Source organism: Xyrauchen texanus, chromosome 28, assembly GCF_025860055.1.
Source record: "Xyrauchen texanus isolate HMW12.3.18 chromosome 28, RBS_HiC_50CHRs, whole genome shotgun sequence".
Lineage (NCBI taxonomy): Eukaryota > Metazoa > Chordata > Actinopteri > Cypriniformes > Catostomidae > Xyrauchen > Xyrauchen texanus.
This window is the reverse complement of record NC_068303.1, coordinates 7,591,402-7,605,336: the sequence shown is the minus strand read 5'-3', so window position 1 is coordinate 7,605,336 and position 13,935 is coordinate 7,591,402. Positions and strand designations below refer to the sequence as shown.

Genomic DNA, 13,935 nt, shown 5'->3' with positions numbered 1-13,935 from the left:
AAATGGTTGTTCAAGATTAAGACCAAAGGACATATGTCAAATCAGCAGTAAAATCTGACAACACTGGCATAATAAATTGTTATGCTTTACTTCAGATTAGGCTAAAAAACTAAATTTTCCTGGCTTGCATAGCTAATGCACATGCGCGTTGTCGAGTTGATTGACAGGTGATATCTGTATCTAAAATGCGATTGGCCTATTTACCTGTAAGGCGGGACTTATTACATCGGTTGACTGTTGGGCAATCCAATCTCTCCTATTCATTTTAATAGAAGTGGCCAGTCTCTGCTAAATACTCTTTGTTATAATTGGATTTTAACGCACGCACATGTGTAGGCTTTATTAAACAGTTTGGGATACACTGGGCACTGGCCAACTTTTAGGGGTTTGTTTTAATCCATAAGCCTTAGTATGAGAAAAATGTATAGTGATTGCTGCCTTTATAATTAGGAAATTTGTATTTGCATTTCATTTTGGCCAGTAACAGACCACGGCTGTTCACAGTAATGTGTGAGTGCTCTTTGTGTCATGAAGTGTAGCTGCTCTGTCTGCTGAGTGCGTGAGTAGGCCAAAATGTTGCTCAGAGCTTCTGTTGTCGTGGAGACAGGCCACAGTGTCATTCAATGCCAGGATTCAGTACCGCCTGTAGGAATGTTTGTTTGGATTCTTGGTACAATCCCTTCATTTGGTTTCCATACACATTGGTGGCCATTTACAAGACTCAGTCTGTAAAAGCTACTGTCTTTTTCAAAGTGTACTCTTAGCTTTAAAGGTGTGTAATTTTGTTAAAATATATTTCTTGTATCCCGAGCGACAACTATAAGTAAGCCATTAATGGGATGATTCTTACAAAAATTGTAAAATCCACACAGCATTTGCCTCCCTTGACCAATGGTGAGAGTCTGGGGCGAAACAGTCTTTTTGTCCTGATTTTATTTTGCTACACGCTAGTAATGAAGTATGCCAATTCTTTCATTTGAACCCTTAAATGGCAACTGGCTTTCAAACACATATTGAGCTATACATAACACTACATCTACAATAATATAAAAATACACATATGCATGTTCTCAGACATTTTTTTTTTGCCTAAATAGACGCACAGCTTGCATAATTTCAGTAGTACACACAAATGACACTAGCCAAATACTACAGTTCATGTGTTACACTTGCTATAGTTTAATTCCACAATGCTTTTTCATCAAATAGCGATGTCAATTGTGAATTAATTCCATCACTGGCACATCAGCGCCACATTTTTATTAGGAAATCGCATGTATAATATGTGTACATGCATATGGGATACATCATAAAGATAACTCACCATTGTCACACAGAAAATCAACGTGATATAGAAGTAATTTGTATGAATATAGTACTCAATAAACAAAGAAATATATATCATGTGATAGTAAACTTATATAGATATTAAATAATCATAAAAATATGATTTAGGGATGTGCAAAAACAACAACAACACTATTACATATCTATGGGTCTTTAATGACGCTAAACACTTTTGGTAATTAAGCATAAAAAAAAAATGTTTGCCAATTTTTTTTTTGTTACACTATTCAGAAGAGAACGGTCGAGGATCACTAAAGAGGTGTGTGCATAACTCCAAAAATAATGGATGAGGTACAGGAGGTGGAATGAAGTCCCGGGTCACTTAAGACCCGAGGTATGCATTAAAGTAACACTGAACTTCAGCCCTTTCTGTTCTGAAAAATCCCTTTTCAGTAAAATCACTGAAATAATACTGTATACATATCATTAATAATGTGTGTGCATGTGTGTGTGTGTGTGTGTGTGTGTGTGTGTGTGTGTGTTAGTTAAAATTATGTACTATTTTATAAAGAGACAACAAGTCTCTTTATAAAAGCAGATCTCAACTGGATATTGGACTTGAAACATGTTAGTAGGATAGGAATGGGTAAGAAAGTTCTTAAATATTTCACTTTCAGATTCTTCTTATTTCGTTTTTTTGCCATTCACACTCTTTGTCCATATCGCCGCCTACTAGGCAGGGTGGAGAACTATCTAGTAAAATGGACTAGGTATGTTTCTCACCTACACCTATCATATCGTTTCAGAAGACATGGATTTAACCACTGAATTTTATGCTGCCTTTATATGCTTTTTGTAGCTTAAACATTTTGGTACCTATTCAGTTGCATTGTATGGACCTACAGAGCTGAGATATTTTTCTAAAAATATTTGTTTTTGTTCAGCAGAAGAAAGTATTACACATCTGGGATAGCATGAGGGTGAGTAAACGATGAGAGAATTTTCATTTTTGGGTGAACTATCCCTTTTAAAGGTTATTGGCACACAACAAGATGCACATTTCAAGGTGTTATTCTTGTCTGTGTGCATACAGTGCAGCCTAAGTAACATGGTGAAGTTTAGTGTTAGATCAGGGGTTTGTCAAATCCCCAGCCCTATTCCCATGGTCTTCACAGTCTTCCTAGAATAAGGTAATTGCACATGAATGCTTGTACAAATTAGAGGTGTTTGGTTAATTTTGAGATCATGGGTAATTAAAGCAGGATAATACAGTTATTATGCATTCTTGTTTTCCCTTGCTTGTTTGAAACTTGTTGAGAGTTGATACTAGATCCAACCAGGCTGAAGACTTGCAGTGATCAGTCATCTTTTTCTGTTTAGTTTAAATGTGTAGTTTGACATGGTTTGATGAATGTTTAACATTCACTTTCTCTCTGATTATACTAATTACACAATATGGTACTGAGGAATTGTAAATGATATACTGAAACTGTTTTTCACTGTATTTGTGAAGATAATTGAGGATGTTATGCAATATGGATGTTGTGAAAAATCAGGGCAGCAATCCTTATATGTTGTACATTTGTATGTTGAGTAATAGACAAAATCACATCCACCTTCATCCAGCCTTAAAATCCACTTGATCAATGCTTAGAAGACCTGACTAAGCTAAGCTTCTCAACTGGTTCTCCCGTGACTCTTGTAAACTCACACATCGTGATCTCATTGTAATGCAGGAGACAGCAGGTTAAATAGACATAAAGAGCACACAGGAACGTAAGGAAAGGCCCATTTGGGCAGCTTGGACAGTCAGTCAAGTCTGTCAGACAGATGTGGAGAGGAAACAAAGCTTCAAACAACCTTAAACATAAATAGTCCTACTGTGGATCCCTGTGAAAGAATCTGCCAATAGAATAGGGGTGAGCATATTTGTTGCTTTGAACAACAACAACAACAACAACAACAACAACAACACCACAAAAGGCACATTGCATTTTATCCATGTATGGCATGGGTAACAAATCACTGTTCTGTGTTAGAAGCCTTTATAGATAAATACATACAAATAATCCTGGCAAATGTTGTAAACAAATGGTTTAAATTAGATTTATGTACATTCGCTTAACTTTGCTGAGTGTAAAATGAGTTTGATTAATGCCAAAGCAAGTGTAGTTGCTTTGCCATTTACCAAACTGTTTAAAACGTATTCATTTTTACAAATTAAGTTTTAAAGGTGCACTAAATAGTAATTTTGTATGCATGTCATCTTGGAATTACACTGGCACCTAGCGGTGTGGATGCAGCATCATTCAAACGCAATAGTTTTCAGTCATTGATGCCTTTTTAGAAATTCAGTCAGCCCTGATTAGTTTAATAAATGAGTGAAAAAATGCCCAGTAACAGAGCGGTTACTAAGACTAAGTGAGTAGTATTTATCTTGTCATGTGAGCCTAACATGGCAGACCTCATGAGGGGACCCTCTCCATGTAGAATAAAACAGCTTTTATAAGGTTACTGATATGACTTAAGTCCTCATCTCGTTTGAATAGACATGATTTTATATATACTTCAACATTATAATTCACTTTTTAAAGAGTACATCTTTTGTAATGACGATAAATCTACTGAGTGCACCTAAAAATGTTCATACACCTCATTATTGTAAATACACTTATTCTGAATTCATAATATGTACATCATTTAAAGATTACTTAGTTCAACTCAATTACTTAAATTTGATGAAAATGAGTTCATCTTAAAAATAATAATTTTAGAGTTAGCACTTTATAAAAAAGTACAGTACATAAACAGCCCATATTAGGCCAACTTAAAGTAATATTCAGAGTTCAATAAGAAATATGAAAATTCAATATGAAATAAGCTCAATCGACAGCATTTGCGGCATAATATTGATTACCACAACAAATTAAAATCACACCGCTTGGATTCTGCCATTAAACCTAACCTAAATGTTATAATAAAAACATAAATAACTAGCATTCATGTTTTATCCGTTGCATCTTTAACGTTTTAAGCCGCCAAGTATCCATGTTGCAGGGTCAATTCCAAACAGATTTTATGATAAGAATAGCTTAAAAAATAGTTTTGACTTCCCATTATCACCTTTCAACCTTCTGAAGCTCTCACAGTTGAGGGTGGGGCTGGACTGGTAATCTGGCATACCGGGAATTTTCCCGGTGGGCCGACGCACTTTTGGGCCGATCAGGGATGGAATGTCCACCGGGAGAACCGAGCGGTCCGGTGGTTCGGCCACGAAACGTGCCGAATGGGGCGCGATAAGCAACAATGAGCCACCGCGTTATGCAGAACGGACCACAAAACGGCGCCGCGATATGCACAATTCTCTTCCCAGTCCAGCCCTGGTTGAGGGGAATTGTCTTCGTATGGAATAGGGCATAGGAATAAAAACTTCTACATAAGCCAAAGTTGGATGAAAGGAAACTTGCTGGAGTTTATTTGTATTTTTTTTCAGACAGAATTTTCTTGGAAATACCGCTCGAGTGAGTGTTCTTTATTCTTTATGCTCAGTGTATTGTGATTCAAAACGAGGACAAATTAGCTTCTAATTAGCTTAAACTCACTTGTTTCACATTCATCTGTATTTACACGACGGCTCCAGCCTTGTCCAAGCGTAAACAAAGTCCCGCCCTACTTTTTTTTTTTCTCGTTCGAAAAGCCGTTTCACTCGGAATTATGTCACAATACAGTAATAAAGTCGGACATAACTTTCGTTTCATGGCGACTTTAAAGGTGTACTTTTTCTTTGTGTCATCTTGGACTTGGACACTGATATCTAGCGGCTTGGATGCAGCATCATTTAAAATCAATCGTTTTCAGTTTCAGATGCCAAGGGGCATAGCAATCATTTTAAAAGTGAGGGGGACAGAAAGATTAGCGCAAGTCGAACATAAATATAGCGTATATTTTTAAGGCTCTCAATCGATTACAATTATTTATTGAATTAATTACACGATTATTACTATAACTTTTACACATTTAGACATTTGCTGTATGAAAGACAGCGTAAACACATTTGCCATGTGAAAAAAGTGCCGGGGATGAACTTTGGTTTTATTGAAATTGAGGGGGACATGTCACCCTCATCCCCCGCGTAATCTACGCCCAGGGAATGTCTAAATCAGATTACATTTAGAATTTAACCAACAAAAGGGTGCATCCTCTCAACCTACCGTACTAATTAACACGATTACAACCTCGTCCATTCAAATCCCGATGTTTGATGTCACTCGAGGACTCCTGCTATTTCTTTTCACCCAGTCGTGTCGAAGGGCTGCCGCGACTGGATCTGAATCTGGTGGGAGGAGTTTCGCTCGGGCTTTGATTGCGTTCACTTGGACTTCTTCGCGGATCTCTGGAGGAAGCACGCAGGCAGTGAGATCACATCCTCGCATTCTCGCAGTGCAGCTGCCGCGAGTCAAGCGCACTAGTTTATAACTGAACTCCATCTCTGATTCTCGTCACACGCGCAACCCTTTAGTTGCGAAATATAAGCGCTTTAATTTAATATTTCACACGGAGATTATAGTCCAGTACATCGTGGCTATGGAATACTGTTTCACTTAGATAGAAATTCCCCCCATTCTTGGCGGGTTCGCACATTTTATTGTTGATCTCGTGTTTGATCTTTCTCCGTCGCTAGTTAGCGTACGAAGCCGAGTGCGATGTGGGCCAGGAACGATTTTGAGGATGGCTTCGACGCTTATAAAATAGGTAAGTGACTGTAGCTTATCTAATGACACACAGTAAGACGGCTGTATGTAAATGTGAACAAAACGAGAGCCATGTTTGATCTCAAAGCCTGGCGTTTATAACGGTGCGCTTATTTTTGTTCCTCCAGTCGCCTTTGGCGCGGTTAAAACGCTGTTTTTAAATGTTGTGAGGCTTATTATGTTATTAAACGGTCGTATTGTTTTTTTACTGAGAGCATCCCCCGTGTCTCCTTCAGATGTCTTTAAATGAGGTGACGCATAAGGACACAGGGTCTATATCATTATCTGTCTCTTTGACAGTGATATATGCAGTGCGGTGGTACAGTTACAGTAGTTTTCAAACTAGAATGTAGTTATTTGTGAGGTTTTAACAGATATATCAGCTTTGTTTGATATTGTCTTTAGTGATGTGTAATTAGAAGGCCCATGTGGTGTTTGTCATTGTGTAATAACAGTGTCATATATATATATTTTTATCTCTAAGGTAAAAGTTATTACGTTTTCTTTTACACATACTGGCTATCTATCTATCTATCTATCTATCTATCTATCTATCTATCTATCTATCTATCTATCTATCTATCTATCTGTTTACCCAGTACACCCATATCTATCTATCTATCTATCTTTCTATCTATCTATCTGTCTGTCTGTCTGTCTGTCTATCTGTCTGTCTGTCTGTCTGTCTGTCTGTCTGTCTGTCTGTCTATCTATCTATCTATCTATCTATCTATCTATCTATCTATCTATCTATCTATCTATCTATCTATCTGTCTGTCTGTCTGTCTGTCTGTCCACCCATCCTCTATATGTCTGTCTGTCGGTCTACTTATCTATCTGTCTGTCTGTATGGATGGCTGGCTGTCTGTCAGTTTACTCACCCATCCTCTATCTGTCTGTCTGTCTACAAATTTACATTCAAATTCATGTTTTATGTATACCATCAGTGTGTAAATAAACCCATGTTAGTAGCCAGTGCTTTTTGCCATACTTTGTGAGTAAAATGTTTTCTAACATATTTCAGTGGCATTGTTGTCTTATTTTAGAGCTGCAACAAACTCTAAACTAGTCTCTTTACCAGTTTGGTTTAATAAATCATATTACATTGCATGACTTGGAGCATGGCTGTCACCCCATCATCAGTTAGGTCTATGTTTACCTGGGATATTTACAGATCTCAAGTCACTGCTACTCTCTCAAGCTAGCTATGTGGATCATTTTCATGTAAACTTGTATGAGGTTTTTCCACCCAGGAATTATGGAGACCTCATTTTAGTTGTCTTCAGCTGGGTCTTAACCTCAGGCTCACCAGAAACTGAGGTTTAAGAATGCTGTGAAGTATCTCAAGTGTTCTTTGATCATCTGATTTAGCTGTCTGGTTTATTGCTGTTTCAGGCAAAAGTTTGTGCTTGTGTCTTGTACAAGATTTATGGCACAACAAAAATGCAGGAGGTATAGGTTTTGCAGACAGTAGTTGTAATCAAAAATATATATTCCAACTTCATGTAATTGTTTACTTCTAAACATTCACGAGGAAATTGTCTTTAATAAAATGACTAAAGCCAGGTTCACACATCCTCCGTGAGTGGTGCGTGAGTGGGGTGGTTGCGTTGGACGTTTACATTGGCCGCATCTCTTCCACGCTAAACAGCAGTGCCACTGCACAGAAAATAAAGTTATCTATGGGGTCCTATGCCAGATTTCTTCTTTAATAAGGTCATAATAAGCTGAAGTTATTGCTGCTTCAAGGACAACAGTGGGCAGTCACTTGCACTTCATCTTTATCAGCAGACTTGGTTGTGATTGGATGATGTTGTGTCTATACTGTACACCTATATACACAGAATGGCAAAAGGTTCGACAGTTTATTAATTCTTTCCTTTAAGTTATTTTATTGAGTTTACATGCTTGCAGACATATAATCTGTAGTGTACTATAGGTGCGGTTTGAATTTTTTTGTGTATTTTCTATGATCTCCTGATTATTTTAATGTTGTACAGCACCCAGAGCATGACAGCCGAAACTATCCACTTAATGCCACATCTGGGATGCGTCACCTCGCAACTCACACTTGCTGTGTGAATGGTGTAATCTGTTAATATGGGTGCCGAAATGAAAACAAGCCACTCACGCCCCGCTCACGGATGATTTGTGAACCCCCTGTAATACTTAGCCTAATTCCGAATTATGAATCGATTCTAAACAGTCATTCTTAACCCTTCTTTGAAAAAGAAAAAGCAATGTATTCAGAGATTTCAGTGACAGAAATGTTATATTTCAAGTTTTCCTGGTAGGCGTTAAGGAGGATAGCCTAAATGGTGGTGTCTAAACGGATTATACCTTACAAAAGATTAGACCAGCATATATTGGGGACAAGCACCTGCAAGACTGACAATTTGGTTCACTGAAATTCACTTTCTGTGCCAGATATTTACTCTATTTGAGTGCAATCCTAATGTAAATGTATGTTTTAAAAAGTATGCATTTATATATATATATATATATATGTTTGGAAAAACTAATAGAATAGTCATGGAAATTCATTGATCAGAAACTATGGGAACCCTGATTAAACTTATCATTTATATAATGGTTGAAATTTAGAGTAAAGAGAAGTGTTATCTGGCTAGCTTGTAATTTGTAGTATCTTGTTGCACTTAAGTCATTGTTTGCTTTAAATCCTCAGTTAGTTAAAAGGCTTCCGGTGTGAATAAACAAAGGCATTTTTATGATGATACAGTTCGATATCATGCATTCGGTGAAAACGGCATCCCTCTGTTGTTGCTCCATGGTGACCTTGTACTCTTTGTTTCCTAGGTTCCAGCACATCCTCACCTGGATGGGTCCCAGGCTGTGACTCAGCATGGCAAGCGTCCTCTTCCGCCGCTGGCATTAGCAGCCGCGGGCGACGTCACAGCGCTGCCTCGGACAGTGGAGACACAGGCATCGGAACCTCATGTTCTGACAGTGTAGAAGGTAAGACTCTGTTATGACACAACTTACTTTAGTGCAAACTGCGGGTGGTATGGTTGACAAGCCTAAATCTGCTTTGTGAAGTGTGAAACGTGTTATTGATTGGCTCTTTGTAATTCATGGCTGATTTTTGCAGTCAGACTTTTTCTAGAAAGCTCATTACAAAAGGGGCAAAAAGTCATGACCTAACTCCTTAAGCTTTGTCTCAGTCAAACTGAACTTCTAAAAGGATTTTTGAGCATTGGCACTAATTAAGCCATGAAGTCACCTTTAAAGTCTTATCAATACTATCAGCATTGAAAATATTTCTTTTGTTTATTTTCGTCTCTGTCGCTTTAATGGTAGAGCATATCGCTAGCCATGTAAAGGTCACGGGTTTGATTCCCAGGGCACGCGCATACTGATGAAATTAATAGCTTGAATGCACTGTAAGTTACATTGTATATAGTGTCTGTCAAATGCAGAAATTTAAATGTGTTTGTTGCTTAGAAATGAACCACTAAGAGTTAAAAGCCTCTAGATATAGGCCGTGCAGGTTAGAGATTATACAATGATGACTAATGGGGAATCCATTTGCTTTTCCTCTTTACAAGCAACTGTTTGCATCCAATCCAAAATTTTGCCATGACCATGTGTATGATAATTTGTTGGTGCCTATAGCAGTGTGATCGAGTGTGGTCACCGATGGCTGATTACTTTCCTTTGCAATGAATCTTAGCCTCCTTCTGGCCAGAAACTTTTGCCAGAATTAACTCAAAGTCTTACTTTTGTTTATAGTACACTGCCATGTACTTTATATTGTACAGACTGATAATTGTTTTTTTTTTTTTTTAATTTTGCATGCTTATATGTTAACGTAAAATCTGACAAGCAACAATAGTGAAAAACAGTAAAAATCGCACAGTGTACACCTGGCTTTCAGTGTCATAACAAAAGGGATGGATCTCAGCTGAGGTATTTGAGGTTTGGGTGCTGAAGGCTTTTCAGGTTTCAGTTCATATAATGGTGACTGTCAACACTTGAAAACACAAGCCAGATGTTCTTTGCCCTGTTTTACCATGAGACTTCTGATATGGTCATATATATTTCATTGTACACTCGCCGGCCACTTTATTAGGTACACCTGTACCTACTTATTCATGCAATTATCTAATCAGCCAATCGTGTGGCAGCAGTGTAATGTATAAAATCATGCATTTCGTCCACAGAACTGCCTGTAGACTGATTAGATAATCGCATGAATAAGTATATGTACAGGTGTACTTAATAAAGTGGCTGGTGAAGGTATATAACTGCCAACAGCTTAGCAGCTATAATCACCCTCAAGTTATATAATAACAATCAATTCTCTGATTGGTGAAGCTTTCTCTATTGGTAATGTAGTTGTTCAACAGGAATTCCGCTATTAAAAGAAACTCTATGAGCAAATACAACGCAAACAGTCATTGGTTCATAAGTTATGCCTGGAGCTATGAAGGATAATATATCATGTCTTCTGTTTTTTGCTCCCTGTTGGAAGCGCATCGTCCTGCCCTACATTTCAACAGCCAATAGTCAACATCCCTATCTCTCTATCCTCCCTTCCTGTCCCACTGCTGCTGTCTGGGGGTATTGACCTGACATTAAGCCAGTCCTGGTCACACTCCTGTTGATCACAGCTCACAGATTGAATCGATAAAATGATGATTAGTGCAATAATTCAGCCTGCGCAGAGGCTCAAATCAAGGTCAAGCACAAAACAATGGGCTGTTCAAAGATTCTGTTCTGTCTTGTAGGCCTGCAAGATATTTAGAATATTCACAATGTTTTCAGAATCAGTATGTTTACATGCACAGTTGTAATCGAGCAATAGCACGTTTTTGTGTTATTGAGATACAGTCTTCATCTGCCTGTCAAAGATAACATGACACAATGCATAATCGAACATTTGAAAGATGTACGTCAGCTGAGGAAGTGTTATATACATGTCGTTAATTTCCTCTGTCTTTTGGAGCATGTGCACAACAGTGGTCCGATTAATTTGTATTCATGCTGGACAAAGTAAAGCTACAATAGCATTGACTAGGTCTGTCGTAAAAATCGGACTGGTACAATTTCAGTCGGACTACAGTGTTAATGTGCTGAGTGATTTTGTGGCGATATAAAATTAAGCAACATTGTGAAAATCACTGTGATTCTATATCGAATATGCAACTTTTCTTCGTTTTTTATTTTACATTCTATATTTTGAGTCTACTTTTTATAATCTCTGATAATAATAAAAAAAAACAATTACCCTTTTAAGCACTTTCAAAACTAATTCTTAAATATTGAGATCTATATATTGAATGTCATCAAAGACTGAATGATATTGATATAACAGATATAGTTTTAACAATATCGCCCAGCCATAGTGATTCCGATTTTCAAAGCACTTGTGACATAATTGAAATGCCTTAAACTCCACAAACAAGTCCAAAACTGCATGTTTCCGTCAAGCATGATCTCAGGACTTTTTTCAGAAGCAGTCAGCATGAGCTGGCTCCAGAAGTAGGGCAGATCAGCCATGGAAACATCTGTAATCGCTGTGTAGGATGAGAGCCGTGATATCGCCGCATGGTAGAGAAAACAACTATGACCAAGCACTGCTAGACATTGTCAATCAATGCATATAAAATAAAGACAAAATGCAGAAATGCACTAGTTTTAGACCATGCCATTTTGAATGTTGTTTATCCACTTAAGATCATCTGCGCTTTTCATTTGACTTACACATCTGTATAACAGAGCAAGTAAACAGGGAAGAAGGCTTTTTTTGTTGCTGTTGTTCTTATGAGGACTACAGTACTCTTTGAGCAAATTGACAAGTCAACATGAAATCAAAATTGACACATTTTGCTTATTATTTTCAGGAGTTTAGACCCATAAAAGTTTAGACTTTATTGTCTCACAGACTCGAGTTATACAAATGCAGGTGTATCATGCCCTCCTTACACATGCACTCTTGATGATCTGTTGTTGTTTCCATCTTCGTCTCCTGTTTTTTAGCAGTTATTACATCTTACTGCTCAGTTGCGTGTGTTGCCACCTTGTGCGACCAACTAATTAGTTCAAATGATTCTAGGCGCAAGCGTTCAGATTATGCGCGATCAGAAAAATCGGGCCACACACCTTTGCACAGTTTTCAAACACTCTGCTGATGACAAAATTTGCATCTCGCGTCCTGTTTGCAAATGGCTAGCATTCACATTTGACCGAAGTATACGTTGGGCTTTACACTTCTGTGAAACAGAGCCAGTAAACAGGAAGTTGTTTTGTTTTAATGAGGGCTATGTTCCTTTTTGAAAATCTTTGCTGGCTTAATAAATCCAGACAGAATTTTGTTTCAGTGTACATCTCTTTCTCTGCTTCAAGACCTATATGATTTTGCAGACAATGCAATGTCGAGCTGAGCTGGGCAGAGACAATCTGATAAAGAAAGGCTTACGACTGATTCTCCAAAATAAGCCTCTTTGTTTTAATCTCAACATTTTGTCCTGTTTGCAAGAGTGGTTTTATGCAGGCCTGTAGTCCTTCTAAACCTTCCTTTCAAGAAGAATTGTGGGTGCAGAGACTCATAGGCCATGATTGACATGAAACTATTGTGGGAGCCACTGCAAAACCTCTACATAAATTTTTTTGGCTTAAAATTGGGTTATCTTCTTCCATTTTCACTCTTTATAAACCAATGTAGTCTTGTACATTCAGCCATAATGTACAGACAGCAACATCTAATTCCACTTTGATTTATTACAGTGATCTAGTTTGTCTCTATTCATGTCTAAAACAATACTTGTTCTATTACTTTTATAAAATGCCCTAGCTTTGTTATTCTGAAAGTAAGTTCTTCTCAAGTGGGTTTCAGAATAAGTAGATGGCCTCATTATGGTTTGTTAGAAAGAGAAGAATATCTGTGAGCCTGGGGACATGTCCTTCATTAAGGACACCCTGATTGTCATTTTGTACTCAGTCAATTTGAGCACAAGTGATCTCACATGCATCTAGACAGATGCATAGTCACTGTGACCCAAGCCGACCGGCTTAAAGGAATGTTCCGTGTTCACAAATGTTGATTATCACTAAAAATAATTTAGACTTGTCCTTTGTTTATATTTTTAAACACAAAATGCCATTACAGTGAGGCACTTCATTTACATTGAATGGGGCCAGTCCATAAACATTAAAATGGTATAGCCACAAGATATAAACATACATTTTAACATGATTTGAATGTGATAAAATCTGAGATTTACTGGCGTTACAGCGTTTGTTGGCAGTGCATCGTTATATCAACAAAGTTGTAATATTGTACATAATGTTATACAGATAAGCTTAATAAGTGATTTTATCCAATGTGATCTCTTGAGAATGCAGATGTATTCTTATGTAAAGTTTGGTACTAGCAAATGTACATTCTCTTATGTCTGCACCTACACAAAACGTAAAATACTGATGTATTTACAGCATCTAAATTTACAGCATCATAATTTTACATATCGACACCCTTAAGGCCTTTTCGCACCAAAAGTGATTTTCAGAGGCGAATCACTGATGAATGGCCCTTTCCCATAGAAATATAAGCAAATGTTTACACCATTTTCTCACATTTAGCAATCCAACAACAAAATAAATTAAACAAAATGTAATTCAAGTGACTTTCAGGAGGAATATCAAAACATTGTGCAACCTTGAGTTTAGAAGTCCAACATAAAATAATTTTACAGTAAAATTACTGCAATTTGAGTAACACAAATGTTTTTCTAACAGGAATAATTAAAACTTGTGCATTCTTAATCAACTCTCAGTAATACACACACCCAACTTACCAAATACACACAATCTCTCTCCACCTCCTTCTTTCCCTCCCCTCCCTCCACATTCCACCTCTCCTCCTCTATCCCTCCCC

At 37.5% G+C, this 13,935-nt stretch overlaps 1 protein-coding gene across 2 annotated transcripts in view; it reads left to right on the top strand.

Annotated features, from left to right (window-relative positions):
- Positions 1–13,935, top strand: part of LOC127621854 (centrosomal protein of 85 kDa-like) — an 89,742-nt gene that overhangs the window by 3,933 nt on the left and 71,874 nt on the right. Inside the window, exons 1-2 of one of the 2 annotated variants that reach the window (XM_052095627.1) lie at positions 5,567–6,039; positions 8,856–9,014. In XM_052095627.1, the coding sequence (XP_051951587.1) occupies positions 5,991–6,039; positions 8,856–9,014 (208 nt within the window). In that variant the 5' untranslated portion in view covers positions 5,567–5,990. Of the gene's footprint in view, positions 1–5,566; positions 6,040–8,855; positions 9,015–13,935 lie in introns of those variants that run through there. The other variant, XM_052095628.1, reaches the window with a different exon arrangement.